Source organism: Puma concolor, chromosome A1 (genome assembly GCF_028749965.1).
Source record: "Puma concolor isolate L17-30 chromosome A1, mPumCon1.1.hap2, whole genome shotgun sequence".
NCBI lineage: Eukaryota > Metazoa > Chordata > Mammalia > Carnivora > Felidae > Puma > Puma concolor.
Genome location: NC_141667.1, coordinates 206,377,371 through 206,393,620, shown reverse-complemented (window position 1 = coordinate 206,393,620; position 16,250 = coordinate 206,377,371). Strand labels below are relative to the sequence as shown.

Genomic DNA, 16,250 nt, shown 5'->3' with positions numbered 1-16,250 from the left:
CTCCTGGTCTTGCAAGGAGTGGTCTTGTGTACCAAAGTGTCTGTGGACCCAGTAGATAATCCCTCTGGTCATCAGAACCAGGCTCTTCAGGGGTGTCTCTTGTGTGGGCTGTGTGTGCCTTCCTTTCATGACTGGGCCATGACTACTGTAGGTGCCCTGGTGAGTGGGGCTCACCCCCAGCCCAGCTGACTGCAATGACCAGCTGTAACTACTGCAGGCACCCTGTTGGGCAGGGGTAGCCCTCAGTGTGGACGACTGAGAGGCCTGGATGCAGCTGTTGGTGTGCTGGTTGGTGGGGCTGGCTCCTTACTTTCCTGGGGCAGGAGCTGCTTTGGAGGGGTGCTGCTTCTGGCTTGGGCTGCTTATCAGTGTAGTGGGTGGTAGTTGCTTTTGGGGAACACCATTCCTAAGCAAGGCTGCTAGCTGGGTACGGCAAGGCAGAAACTGTTTTGGAGAAGGGCCTGCCGGGGCGGTTGATTGTGGTAAGGTTTGGTCCACAGGGGAATGTGGAGACTGGAGAGTATTAGGGCTGCTCTTTCCACTGTCAGGCTGCTAGGCTGAAGGAGGATAGGAAGAAAAGAAAAAAAAAAAAAAAGACACCCATCTGTCTAGCACATGACCGAAAATTAGCCAATAAATTTCTTTGAGGAATAACCCAGGAACTTTTCAAATTGCTGCCCCTGTGCTGGGTTTTAGAGTGCATGATAGAGTGCCCTGACTCTTTAAGAGCAGATTTTCCGTTTCCTACAGCCCTCAGGCTGTCCCAGAGTTAAGCCTTGCTGATTTTCAAAGCCAGAAATTAGGAGGGCTCCTCTTCCTAGTTCAGACCCTCATGGGGGTGGTAGGGGTGGATGAAGTGGGAGGTATGTGTCCCTGATGTGGGATTTGATCCCTCTGCTCCTCAGGAAGGCCCTCCTGCCTGTGGGTCCCTGTGCTGGCGGGGGGGAGGGGGGGTTTGGTTCACAACTGTGTCTCTGCCTCACCTGCCCTTCTCAGTGTCGCTCTTTATGTCTTTGGCTGTGGAATAGCTATTCCACTAGGCTCAGGTTGTTCTCAGAGTGAGTCGCACCATATGTAGTTGTAGCCTTGATGCTTCTGTAGGAGGAGGTGAGTTCAGTACCCTCCTACTCTGCCATCTTTCCAAATCCCAAGACACAGTCTCCTTGTACCCATTCTCAAAGTCAAAGGTCTGTTTAGGAATAATGAACTTTTATGGGGAGATTTGGATTCAATTTTGAAATACCATCCAGACTTTGTGGTTCTCTGGCAACTTCATGTGTTTTGCTAAAGAGTAGCTCTTAGAGCAAAATGACTTAACAGTTTGGCCCCAGGACATATTTTAAGAACACTCAGGCCTGGCAAGGACATAGAAGAGCTACTTTTAACAACTGACTAGACAAAATCGAATATGGTTACACTGCCAGCTTATGATTCCTGGATTGCAAAAATTTTAACAATTAATATGAAGAAGAACACAAATGCCACTTTTTGAGGTTCAATCAAATAGCAGTTTGTTTATTAGGGCCTATTACTTTCCAAAAGTTACATAGTGTGTACAAAAAGTTGGCACAAAAGTAACCTCGAAATGTGCTCCTGGCCCACCTGTGCTTAACCATAAAGGAGGGTTTTGTTTTTAACTAGGAAACTCACATCCACATTGGATTGTATTTTAAAATAAGAACGGATCAACCCAGGCAATAATCATTTGTGGCTAAACTAACATTTTAAAGTCATTACTGAGTCCTCTTTTTGACTAAATAGTGTGGTAATAACTAGAGTTTTGGAGAAACTTGGTATAAATAATTGCATTTTCTAGATTTACCAGAAAATGTATGACATAAATTATTGAACCATCTACTTCCTCATATAAACTTTGATACATTTTGTTTAAATATCTAAATGTTAACAAAGGACATACATGCATATAGAGTGGTCCCTCCATGCCTTCATTTCTGGTTTAACTTTCCATGGTTTCCGTTACCTGTGCTCAGCCATAGTCTGGAAGCAGATAATCCTCAGTCTGACATACTGTCAGAAGGTTATAGTAGCTTAAAACTACACCTGCAATGTTCACCTCACCTCCTTGCATCACGGAGACATTTTATCGTCTCCCGTCATCACAAAAAGGAGGAGTATAGTACATGAAGTTATTCTGATAGAAGCTACATTCATTCCTATAGCCTTTTATTATAGTGTATAGTTACAATTATTCTATTTTAGTATTAGTATTGCTGTTCATCTCTTACTGTGCCTAATTAGACATTAAACTTTGTATAGGAAAAAGCATAGTCTATTTAGGGTTTGGTACTACTTGCAATTTCAGGCATCCCCTGGGGAGGATGTCTTTGAATGAATCCCCTGAGGATAAGGCAGTGGTGGGGGGAGGGGGGCTGCTGTATGATTGGACTGCCTCCCTTGTTTATAAATCACTTCAAATATCAAATATATGGGAAAACTTGTTAGCAGCAGGTCTTTGCTTTTGGACAACTTGTTGTATTTGAGTGCTTACTTGTCTGTGTGTTTTTGCCAAATTCTTTACGCTGACCTGAGAGGGGGTGGGAACCCAGTTGGGGTTTGTCACTAGCCTGGACGAACATCCTTGTCAAGGGTGCTGAGCTGTGTTTTGGCTTCACATTTACCTGCAAATTCAAAAGAATAAACTGTTTGCTCGGAAACATGAACTTGTACCTCGATGTCTAGTTTTCATCTAAAGTTGGCTAAAGGAATAATACGGATTTAAAAACCCTAATCATACCCCCCTGCCCATTGTTGAAGGAGCATTTATCACTGAAATCTCTGCAGCAGAAAATGAGCTGTTTCTTGGTTGGCTCTTACCTCTGTGTACTCTTTAGGTGTGGAGAGGTAAACACAAAACATAGTCCCCTATCCAGGCCTGATCAGAACACACTCCCGCCAGGGAGGCGGAGGGAGTGGGGCCCCTGACCTGCAGGAGGCCGGCCCCTGCTGGTCCTCCCACTAGCTGGCTGCCCTTCCACTCCTGCAGACAGGTGCTGGGGGGCTGACTGCGTCTGTTTAGGACTTGCCTGCATTTCTCGGCCCTTGGGGGTCTATGTCATCTTCACTTCCCTTTACTTGCCAGGCTGCTTCTCCCTTGTGGCTGCTCCCTGACCCAAGTTTCCAGAGTGCTTACATGCCGCCTGGTATGTCCAAACTATCTGGCTGAATTTCAGTTTTGCTTCTGAAAAGCCCAAGTGTTTGCAAAATCATGTTAAGAACTGATCGTCAGAATTCTTTTCTTTCACTTCTTTTCTTGCTGTTAGGGTCCTGTCTGCTAAAATGTGTAAATGTCCTTCACCTTTCTTCATTGTTAAGATTTGTTTTCAGGAAAATATGCATTTTGCCCTCTGGGTGCAATTTCTATTTCAGCCATACATAGGAGAACAATTTATTCCTGCATAGGCTGTGGATAACACTCTGTTCCCCAATGTCTATAAACAGGGCCTGGTTCATAGTTCTAATTAATTAACTTTATTAACTTGGAGCTGAAAGGAGGTGGCAACTTAAACAAGGAAATAAAAAGCAGTGGACCTCGCCAGACTGGTTCCACATAACTGCTTTTTAACTGAAGGTAAAAGAGCAGTCATTTATTTACTGCACATAATAAAGCAAAATAGATGCTTAGATAGACTGCATAGCACAGGCTATTTGCACAGAATATGCTAACTACAAAAACACCCAATTTTTTCAGTTAGTGCGAGTAGCAAGTTTATTTTCTTTTGTATAGGATTAAGAGTTAATTCAGTGCCCCAAATGAGGGAAAATTGCAACATATGCATAGGAAACTTTCCTTGAAACACTTTAGATCTTTGTTAAACTTATTGATTGTCAGATCAAAGAGACTGTAATTTCAAGTTTGTTCACCGAAAAAAAAAAACCCAAAAAACTTCGTTACTTGGGAAGTTTCAAGATGCTACTTCCTGAGAGTCATAATAACCAAGGGGAAAAATGCTCTCGCAGTTAAGAGTTTCGGCAGCACTCTAACACCGTATACATCTACTTTATACAAAAGCATGTGCATTTCACGAAGAGTGCATACATTGCTAGTACATCATTTTTGGAAATGTGCTCACCGGCCTTATAGTCTCCTGCAGGCTCTAATTAACACGAATTCAACAATGATAATAATGAGCTTACATTCATTTCCTTACAGCTCTGTTACATTCAATTTCATGTTTCTGATGTTACGTTGATAGCATGTAGATCCCAACTAAGGAGAAACTTGGGCCTATGTTAAATGACATGCATGGGAAATATATATATATATATATATATATATATATATATATATAAAATACACATATATGTGTATGTATATAATATATAAATATATATATTATACATACACACACACACCATATATACATGCATACACACACACCAAGAGTTGACATCATAATTTGATATTCATTAATGCTAAAAACAGTAAGGTAAAAATTACAGTGACTTAATAAAATGTATTCTCTTCAGGACACATTGCTGAACACATGGCTACCTACCTGTTCTCTAAAGCATTATGTATAATTTAGCCACCAAATATAGAACACATGAATACCAGGAGACAAGAAAAGCATTAAAACCCATTACAATCTTGAATAAGCCAAATCCTCAAGTACATAGAAAAAGCATTGCAATCATGTAGTTAGCTTTATTTTTCTAATATATATCATAATTTAAACTATATAAAGTCACTTATATAAAAAGCATTTTTTCAAGTGTTATAGCTTAGAGCATGGCTTTATATTTGGCTTAATCATTTTTTACCAGTTTAATTTATAAAGCTCGTAATCTTGCCAGCAGGGCTTCAACTTCGGGAACAGATTCGTTTTTAGAAACAGAGCCAAGAAGTTCCATTTCCTTTTTTCTGTTGCTTTCTACATTACAGGCTTCCTTCTTCTCAACTGCCTTGATCCTCTCTGTAGACGTATGAGTGTCTAGATTATAATTAAGCTCCTTGGCGACTGGAGTCCTCGTTGAGTTGCAATTGATATTGTAGTGTGAACGTGACCCTTCTGTCAACTGCACTTTCTGATTTTCTACAGTAAGGAAGAAAGAAACATTAAACTTATCACTGTGATAAGCAAGGACTGTGCACATTAACTTAAAATAATTATTCTCAGACAAGTCCTCTTAGATAGACTAAATTAAAATATTCAGCAGAGACAGGTAGATTGAAAATAAATACACATAGTTTAAGAAGAAACTAAAATGTAAATAGACAACCATTTCATTAGCACAAATGCTGATTTCCTTCTGGTCTCTGCTCAAATGCTATCTAAATAGAGAGGACTCTTCTGACCATACAACTGAAATAGCGCTGCCCCTTTCCATCACGCATCCTTCCTCATTTTTTCCTTCACTGAACTCCTAACCACCAGACACATCATATACCTGTTTACTCGTCCATTCTGTCTCTTTACTAGAATATAAGCTCCAAGACAGCAGGGAGGTGGTTCGAAATACTGCTTTAATGTCAGTGCCTAAAATGGCTCTGGAGCAAAGTGATGCTCAATAAATATGCGCTGGGTAAAGAAATTATCTCCAACTCTATGACCCAAGATATACCTTAGTTGGAATAATAATGAGAATTATTATTTTTTTAAAAACCAAAAAGGAAAGTTTATAATAGGACTGTAAAAAGTCAACGACTTCCCTCAAAAGAAATATTGCATTTGGGAGGCAAATTGTTAAAACTTCCTAGCAAATCTACATCATAATCTGTCAAATACACACAGATATATTTATACAGACATGTATACATACACACATACATATTCTTTTATTGGTAAGTGACTGAGCCTGACGTAGAAGGCTATAAGGAGAGAGCTGCAGTAGCTAATGACTAAAAGGCTCTGGCTGATTGACTTTTGCAAGGAACACGAGATTTTCTTTTAATTAACCGACTCTCCTATTGTACAACCTTATGAGTTAGTTCTCACAGACCTCAACACTTCTAAAAAACAGACACCCTCAATATTCATGCAACCTTGAACGGGGCTTGAAAATGGCTTCAACAAACTTGACATGACATTTAAAGTTTTTTGGTTATTCGCTGAGAGATGTTCCATTATCCCAATAGTAATGACTTTGGAGCACAAGCAGTCACTCATGACAGTGTGTTTTATGTGAGTGCTGAAAATTCCAACCGAAAACAGCTTGTACATTAAAAGGTGGCTGCTGAAGATATTTACTGCACTGTCATTTCCTGACCAGGGGCTTCCAGTGATGGATGAGTATTTTACACACTTTCTTGGACAATCTCAACAAATTTTAGAAGTATGATCACCTTTTAGCTGTTGGAAGAAAATAAATACAGCTTTCCTATCACCTTCTCTATCAGCTGGGCAATCGTTACTCAAAAATAAAAATCTAACAGAGCACTGATTTTCCTAGAGCTATTTATGCTTTGTAATTTATAAATTATATAGTTCTTTAGTTATATAATTAAATATATAATGTACATATTGTGTTTGTAGTCAAGAGGACAGAGGACATACTATTCCTGCAGTTCCCATGATCACACAAATTTATTTTTATAGTATCCACCCTCCTGTCCCAGAATGTCTGAAAACTGCATTTGTAGCTAAGTGTAAATCTTTGGTCAGCTTACGCTCCTTTCTCCAGATGTTCCTATTTTTTCTTGTCATTTGGTTTCTTGTAAACGACTCCATCATGATGATATCTCCAATGAAGTAGCTGGTATCCTGCTGCTGGGCAACTCTAGCTCCATTTTCGATGGCAAACAAGAGATTAAGTTGGCTAAAATATGGGTGTGTAATAAACACAAAATATCCCATACCTTCTCTGGCTACAATGTATCAAGCCCAATTCTCTATGTGGCAAAATGAAAAAGGGGCATAGGGTTTTAAGAGAAATCTGGATTGAAATCCAAGCTTCTGCTTGGCTTTAACAATGGAACTTTTTGTGTCTCAGGTTCTATGAATCAACCTTAAAGAGTAGTTGTAAATGTTAATAGAAATAACGTGGGTGATACCAATTTCAAGATACTCGTGTTTCCCTTCTATAAAAGCTTCTTAAGGGATGCACCTACCCCCCAAGGCTGACCTGAGTTTCCAGTGACCGTACCAGTGAAGCTTGAAATACCATTTTATTACCAGCTTGCGTTTACATAGCACCTTTATTTATAAAGCATTTGTTGTGCTTTAAACATAACCACCCTCGTTTTATAGATTGAGAGGTAAAAGCAAAAGGAAGTTAAGTCATTTGCTTCGACTGAGTTACGGAGTAAATCAGTGGCAGAAGCCAAATGCTGTCTCTAGAGATACTAAGGCTGTCTTAAACAAATTTGAAAAGCTTTTTGCCAAGGAAAAGTGCTAAGTAATTCAAAGCTAAGTTTCATAATAATCATATCCTGTACTTATACTTCAAAATGCTTTCTGCCACATTTAATTCTCTCAACAACTTTGTACAGCAGATAGTAGACCCATGTAAACTACCTCAGAGCAGTATGTCCAAGGTCACACATGTACTCCTTTGCTTTCTGGGTCTTGCTGAAATTCATGACCATGAATTTCAAGTATGACCTTAATACTACTGCAGTTCCCTAGTCCATTTACTCTTCCATTCTCCTAGACAAATATTTTACACCTTCTCCTTTCTTATCAACTGTCCAACATGTTCTCCTTCACTGCCATTTAACTCATTCATAGAAGCAATCAGAAGAGAACTCCCATAAGCTTCTGCCTACCCCTACGATCTACCTACTTCACGCACATACACTCCTTCTATCCTTAGGATCTTCTCTGCCCCCCTCTGAGGACAAATCTTCGCAGTGAACACCACATACTACTGTCACTTGTCTATTCACCGACATTCCCCCCTGCAGCTTGTCCTCTCTCTACCATATTGGAAACGTTACCTTCTTCATGTGATCATTCCCCTCAGCATACAAGTATGTTGTATTAAACCCAATCTTTAGAGAAAAAAATATATATATTTGACTCCACAGTCTCCATTTACTACCTCAATTGTTGACTGCCTTTATAGCAAAATATCTCAACAGAATTGCCCATTCTTACTGTCTCACTTCCTCTCTTCCTATTTTTCTCTTGAACCCACTCCAATCATGCTTTTGACCCTTTCCTCTTCTGAAACAGCTCTTGTCAAGGTCACTAATAAACTGCGTGTTGCTAACAGCAAGGACTGTATATCCACTTGGATATTTTGGTCCTCTTTGACTCCATCTATGCCAGATCCAAGGATGAAATGCCTAGCAGAGCCTGGGCTTCTCTTTAACTGTTTGCTCTCTGAACTTCTTCGGAGGCTTAGGTGGATAACACTGGGTGGGTCAATGCAGGCAAGAGCATTTCCACCCTTTTAAGAAAACCCCAAATATTATTTTGTTCCAGCAGCACACCCATAGATAAGAGAAAAACCAAGCTGGCATTTAACTCCTCTGTGGTTTCAGGAGGAGAATCTTTTTTTTTTTTTTTTTTTTTTTTTTTTTTAAATTTTTTTTTCAATGTTTATTTATTTTTGGGACAGAGAGAGACAGAGCATGAACGGGGGAGGGGCAGAGAGAGAGGGAGACACAGAATCGGAAACAGGCTCCAGGCTCGGAGCCATCAGCCCAGAGCCTGACGTGGGGCTCGAACTCACGGACCGCGAGATCGTGACCTGGCTGAAGTCGGACGCCCAACCGACTGCGCCACCCAGGCGCCCCAGGAGGAGAATCTTTTATGAGAAGCAACAGACAAGATGATACAAAACAGAAAGTGACCATTCCTGAAACCACCAAAGAAATAAAAAAGTGCACAAGGGCTTCTTTAAAAAATGAGTTTATAGCTCGTAGATAACAACTCTTCACCCCAGCCCTCACATTTATATCCTAGTACCTCAAGAGCCTTCATGTGGGACCAGAGTTTCTTCCTTTTTGCTTTGTCCCCAGTCATGGGAGACCCAAACTGTGGAACTGAGGGAGTCTCATCTGAAATCACAAAGCTGATAAAGTTGAGACGGAGAAGTCTCCCATCACACTGCACCTAGAGAAAATGTTAACAGGTAGAGGAAGCCACCGAGTTGGACGTTCACTTTTGTTATAATGTTGGTTCAAAGCCAGGTGTCTTTTGACATTACTATTATTTTAAAGTCTACTATTGGTGGCTTCATGTGGGCTGAACCACAGATACAAATTCCACACAAAAACATGCACTTCATTTCTACATGGTTCGCTTTGAACATCAGGGGCATGCCACAACCCTTTTTTGGAGAGAGCTCTATATAGGTGATCAGAGACATAAAAGAAATTGTAATTTGAAGCTGGTGGGCTCATATCCTTTTCCTATGAAATTAGACTGTTCCAAATACAAGATGATGCACTTGGACTCTTTCCACGAAAGACAGGGCTGGGGTATCAAGAAAAAAAGAAGTCTTTTCTCTATCCCATCAACTCAAGTCCTTACGAGTACACATTTTTAAACAGAAACTAAAAATATGAAAGCAAAGCAGAATGATTGCTTAACTCCCCAGAGAGAGGGAGCTTGTGCTATTATTTTATGAATCAAATCCAGGGCTTACAAGATGTTACAATTGATGTTTGTGAAGGGAAGTATGATATATCTAGGACTATGGCCAACATCCAGGGCCATTGGTGATTATAGTACAGATGGCAGGGACCAGCTGCTATTCTTAGTAGTAGGTCAGTAAGGGAGTCTAATCCACACACCTTGTTTTTATGTTTCTGTGGAAATAAACAGTGTGAGAATACATGCTATTTTCCTTTAAGACAAAACTCACTTATTTCGACATGATTCTCACCGTAAGAATTGATTCTGGAGTTCGACCATGGATTTTTTTTTTTTTTTCCCCTGAAACTGAATGAAAAGTTAAATACAGAGAACCCACTGGACTTAAACAGGAGAATAAATAGCCCTAAACTACATTTAGGAGTGGATCTCACATGACCTTTGGTGGACTACAGATTCGGAAGACAAAGAAAGCTAAACAAGCCCAAAACAAAAAACACCCACCATTCCTGAGCTAATTTTTCCATTGTTTCTCCAGTAACACAAAAGACATGGGAAACTAGGAAAGTTGCTGACAAGAGACTGAACATAAATATATGCAACGTGGCCTTCAAAGGAGGAAATGTTTCTTCAGCCAACAGTTGTTATGCTGCTTATGCTGAGGCGAGGCTGAGTCCTGGCTGATGGCCCTTGGGGAAAACCCTCTCAGCTGCAGGAAATATCAGTTATGGTTTAGAAAGAGGTATTATTCCCTTTAAGTCGGTATTGATCCCCCATCACATTGTGGTTCTAATGGGCACTGGCTTCTTAGAAGTGCCAACTCTCAGATGAAATATAAAATTGAGCTCCTGCCTTTTGTGGTCACTGGTGAGCCTGTGGCAGCTTTGACAGGAGGAAGAATACAAAACTCTGGTGTCCTAAATTGACTGCATCTGTTTAGTCTTCCTGAAGTTTGGTTTCTCTTCACAGTTCTTTACCTTTTGCTCCTAACTATTACTTTGACCTACTAAGTAGCTGTTTGTTTCACCCCAGAAATGGCTTTACTTTGGTGAGAGAAAAAAATAACCCATAAATATAATTTTTAAAGCACTACTGGGTGTACATGATAGTAAAGTGTGTGACAAATATATGTTTTTAATCTATGCAATAACTGAAGTTAGTGCTGGCCGCCAGCAGCCCATATCCCTGTGGTGTTTCTTACCGTTGATTTACTGATGCTATAAATAATTGTCTTCCCTTAGTTTCATTTTGCTGTTCATTTTACCTTTTGTATTGAAAACGTGTAAAAGTGACAAAAAGAGCAAAAGGGCATTTTGTATACAGTCCAAATCTTTTGGGAGTGCCAAGACACTCTTACTGAAACCGATTATGTAGAAACAAAAACAACAAAACAGTTACTCCCCCAATTCACAAAACAAAGACAATGATAAATAAAGGATATCTCTGGATTGAGAAAATAATTGCCACCTGTTAACAAAACATGTCCAAACTGGAGTCACTTGTGCTGAGCCGCACATCAGCAAACCAAGACTTATACCTAACCTGATTGCAGTTTAAGCTTCACCTATGAATGTAACTAAAGGTTACCAATCAATCTGGAATTTTCTGGTTAGCACTAGTGAGGTAATCTGCCCAATCGACCCTTTCTGTCCCGTTTCAAAGGAAGGAGGCCTCGCCTGAAACAAAACACCCTTTTCTTTGTCACCCTCTTTCAGCCTGTAAAAGTCTTCCATAGCTTCCACAGTCTTCTTATAACTCATCGAAGCTCCTTTCTACATTCTAGATGGGATGCTGCCTGATTAACTGTTGACTAAAGCCAGTTTGATCTTCAAATTTACTCAGTCGGATTTTGCTTTCTAATAGATTTGGTGGCAGCAGTGGGTTCTGAAGTGAACTTCTGGGGGCTTTGGAAACAACCAGAAACACAGGAGCAGGACCCATGAACATTTCTGAGTCCTTTCTTGCCATTTCTGAGGGCTGTAAGTTCCTCTTGGTTCTGACTTCAGCTCTGGTGCTGAGCTTCTGATCTAACTGGCTTTCCTGTCAGTTCGACATTGGGAGCTGCTGGTAGTTCAGGCCACAATTCTTGTTGAATTGCTGGATACCCCCAGGCCTTGTTTCTGTTCCCAAATCCACATGGGAACTGTTCGTGGCAGTCTGCAATTCCCCAGTTATGTGGAGTTCCAGTCCCTATTTGTTGAGGTCTGCTGGTTCAGTACTTCCCCCAGCCCAAGATTCCATGGTGGGAATTAGTAGTGGGCCACACAGGGTCTTTTCTTGTCCAGGCTGCAGCAACATCTTTTGGTTACTGCTGGTGTGTTAAGGTGCACAGGTTTGTTGGTCTTGTTTTGTGTAGAGAAAAGCTATTGCTAAAGGAATCTGGGAAGCAGCTACAAAACTGGGGGACAAAAGTCTAGTATTTAAAAGCTGTTAAAGCTCTTGCCACCTAACCCAAGACTCATGTTAGGATAAGTTAGTCATGGGACAGGTTAGATTGACCCTAGGTCACCTGCCAACCTCAATATCTACGCAATGAGGTATACGGCAAACACCACACAACCCCCAACCCAGAGGCACATCCCTTTTAAGTATTAGTTTGACTCCAAGAGACCCAAAGGCTTAGCTTAAGAAAAAAAAAAAAAAAAAAAAAAAAAAAAAAAAAAATTAAATGAGATCTTTAAATTCCAAAAAAGTTGAGTGTGTCACCTTACAGCACACCTGCTTATTTCATGTCTAAGACTATGGTTACGGAATGTATAAATATCTACGAAAGTGGCAAAATCTTACTAAAGGCAACCTAGAATTAAAATAGCCATTATGGGGAGCATCTCAATTAGACAAGATCTTTCACTTAAAAAGTACACTTGAAAGCAAGGGTTCCTGAATTAAACAGAATGGGGTGCCTACTTTAATTGGTGTGCAAAAACTCCTAAAAGGCTTCAAGATTCTAAACTATTTCATTAAAAAATTTGTTGTTAAAGGCTCATGAAAAATTAAAGACATAAGAAGTACCTAAAACAAATGACGATAAAGCTGACATGACTCCTATCACTCTCCTCTACCTTTCCTTACCTGAGTACTCATGTTCTAACTCTGTCTGAACTGCCTTTCCACTCTGAAGAGACTATTAAACAGTTACCTTTACAATAAACCACCCAAGGTCCTGGGTGATCCTTCTCGGGTATCCTTAACTCCTTGGTCAACAATGAAATAAGGGTCATAATTATAGAATTTCCTAAGGGGAGGATCCCCAAAAGTGTTCTGAAGAATTTAGTCATTATTAGGGCCTACAACCCCAGTCTGCCAGATCCTTATCAGCTTGTACAAATGATGGTGGGACCTGGCAAAGTCCAAGAATGGATGTGGGAAGCAAAATGGCAAAACACTGATGACAGTTTTGGAGATGTTTGATTTTCAGCATGGTCCCCTCATGAACCCATAGAAACTCACAAAATAGCAACAAATCTTTTAGTATCTGAACTTACAACCACAGCTGAACACTGAAAGGTCTTTGGAACACAACTGCAAACAAAAGTCAGCCACACTACTGGCCTTACAGCTACCACAGACCCAAAGCCACACACCTGAGATCCTGCTTGGCTGCCCACATTACACCCTTTAGGTATCCACCATCAGAATGATGGTCCAAGGGTGAATGTTTCATTTGTAATCACCTGGACACTGGAAAAAGAAGTGTACTTAAAGGTCCTATGCAAATTCTTAAAAAAAAAAAAAATTAATATTTATTTTTGAGAGAGAGAGTGAGAGCAGGGGAGGGCAGAGAGAGGAGACACAAAATCTGAAGCAGGCTCCAAGATATGCAAATTTAAAAAAAAATTTTAAATGTTTATTTTTGAGAGAGAAAGCGCGAGCACGAGTGGAGGAGGGGCAGAGACAGAGGGAGACACAGAATCTGAAGCAGGCTTCAGGAGCAGAGCTGTCAGCACAGAGCCCAACATGGGGCTTGAACTCATGAACTGTGAGATCATGACCTGAGCTGAAGTCAGGAGCTTAACTGAGCCAGCTGGCACCCCTGGGCCATGCAAATTCTTAAATACCAACTCGAATGAAGTAGCTCTTAGGTCAGAAGCTGTTAATTGGAGCCTAATGGGAATATTTTTAAGGCCTTCTCCCCTTAACTAAAATGAAACTATGTACCCAGAAGGCAAGAAAAACTTTCTAAAGCTCTCATAAATGGATTAATAGGTGGATCAATCTATGGTGTCATTTTAGTTACAACCCAATTCCTTGAGGAATTAAAGGCAACTGTCCTTTGGGAGCCCGGGTGGCTCAGTTGGTTAAGCTTCAGACTCTTGCTTTTGGCTCAGGTCATGATCTCATGGTTCTTGACATCAAGCCATGCATCGGGCTCACAATGACAGTGCAGAGCCTACTTGGGGTTCTCTCTCTTTCTCTGCCTCCCGACCCCTCACTCTCTCTCTAAAATTGAATAAAAACTACTTTACAAATCTTTACAAAACCAGAAAAGCAGCTCCAGAAACAATTTAAAGCCCACCTATTCTTTTTACCAACCCCCAAACCTCCTCTATTTATCCTGAAAGGCTTTTTGTAAATATTGTAAAAGTTTTGGCCCTAAAAAACAAAAGTTGGGCACAGAGGAACTTACATTCTTTCTCTGTGCCTTTGAAATGTAAATGTTCTACTTGATCCCTCCAGGAATTCTTACCTAGGTCTCTTTAAAATGCCAATTTCAGGAATAAGAAAGGCTATGGTTATGGATGGTGGGTGTAGGAAGACCCAGAATTCATCTCCTCCCTGGGCACACCAAATTTACACCTGTTTATTCCTCCTGAAGAACTGAGGCCTGAATGGACAGCTTCTGCACAAGACCAGATAGATAATGCAAGAGATGGAGGCAAAGGGACCTTGTGCGGATTCATCTGCCCTGGGGTACAGAAAAACATCAAAACGAAACAAACCCTGAAGTTTAAAAAAGGCAACTAGAATATAAAGGAACCAGCCCTGAGCCCTGCCAAATGGCAGCAGAGCTACTGGACTCTCTCCAGCTCAGAGGGGCCGGCAAGTGCCACTGTTTATGTTCCTCTTCTACCTTGATAGTATAGATGGGAAGAGTGTCCAGGCTCAATAGCCATCCTGCCACCTTTGGGAGCCCTGGGGACCTAGCCCATACCAGCCCCAGATGGCGTGGTTTAAAAGAACAAGTAGAATATAAAGGATCTACCCTAGAACTTGGCCAAATGTCAGGAGAGCTTTCTGGGTTTAAAGGGTTGGCAAGTGGTATGGTTTTCATTTCCCCTCCACCTTGATAGTGTGGATAGGAGCAGGGTCCAGGCAGCCTAGCTGATCTATGACCTCAGTGAGCCCTGGGCTCAAAGGTCCACACTAGCCCCAGACATCCCACCAAGGCCACCCAACACGGAACATGTTGGTAAATCCCTGATCAGCGCTCACTACAGCTTCAGCCCTCTTGCCCAGATGACACAGGTACAAAACACCCCGGAACATCCCAGGCCCATAATTTTAGGAGCATCCAACATTGGAGCATCTAAAAAAATATAGCAAATATTAGCAGACAAAAAGGGAGAAACTGACAATAGTAAAATAATACTAGGCGACTTTAACACCCCACTTACATCAATGGATAGATCATCCACGCAGAGAAATCAATGCACATGGAACATTTTCCAGGATAGATCACGTTAGGCCACAAAACAAGTCTCAATGAATTCAAAAAGGTTAAAATCCTATTAAGCATCTTTCCCAACAACAATGGTATGAAATTAGTAATCAATTAGAAGAAAAAAATGGGAAAAACATGGCAGGTGAAACAATATACTACTGAACAACCCATGTGTCAATGAAAAAAACCAAAGAGGAAATAAAAATACATGGAGACCAATAAAAATGAAAACACAACGCTTCAAAATCTTTAAGACACAACAAAAATAGTTCCAGGAGGCCAATTTCAAGAAACGAGAAAAAGCTCAAATAACCTAACCTTAAGCCTAAAGGAACTAGAAAAAGAATAAACAATACAGAAAATGCATTTAACAATATTCAACATCTGTTCACGATATAAACTTTCAATGAAATGGCCTTAGAGAACATACCTTAACATAATAAAAACAATTTTGGACAAAAACACAGCTAACATCATACTCAATGGTGGGAAACTGAGAGCTTTTCCTCTAGGATCAGGAAAGAGGATGTTCACTGTCTCCACTTTTACTCAATCTAGTACTGGAAGTTCTAGCAATAGCAATCAGACAAGAAAAACTGAAGGGTCCAAATTGGTATGAAAAAAGTAAAATTGTCACTATTTGTAGGTGACATGACATGATACATAGAAAACTCTAAAGACTCCAATCAAAAACTACTGGCAGTAATAAATCTAGTAAAGTTGCAGAATACAAAGTTAATATATAGAAATCTGTTGTTTCTGTACACTAATAATAACATTGCAGAAAGAGAAATTAAGAAAACAATCCTATTTACAATTGCACCAGAAATAAAATTCATAGGAATAAACTTAACCAAGGAGGTAAAAAAACCCTGTACTTTGAATATTATAAAACACTGATGAAAGAAACTAAAGATGGGGTGCCTGGATGGCTCAGTCAGCCAAGCATCCGACTTCAGCTCAGGTCATGATCTCACAGTTCGTGAGTTCAAGCCCCATGCTGGGCTCTGTGCTGACAGCTCAGAGCCTGGAGCCCGCTTCAGATTCTGTGTCTTCCTCTCTCTCTCCCTCCCCTGCTCATGCTC

The 16,250-nt window shown here is 40.5% G+C and overlaps 1 protein-coding gene across 6 annotated transcripts in view; it reads right to left on the bottom strand.

The window, feature by feature from the left end:
- Positions 1 to 1,491: 1,491 nt before the first annotated feature.
- The window catches only part of DIAPH3 (diaphanous related formin 3), a 508,403-nt gene continuing 493,644 nt past the window's right edge, over positions 1,492 to 16,250 (bottom strand). For 5 of the 6 annotated variants that reach the window (XM_086710920.1, XM_086710913.1, XM_086710939.1 and 2 more), the window contains one exon: positions 3,710 to 5,054. In XM_086710920.1, the coding sequence (XP_086567046.1) occupies positions 4,792 to 5,054 (263 nt within the window). In that variant the 3' untranslated portion in view covers positions 3,710 to 4,791. Of the gene's footprint in view, positions 2,640 to 3,709; positions 5,055 to 16,250 lie in introns of those variants that run through there. The other variant, XM_025923546.2, reaches the window with a different exon arrangement.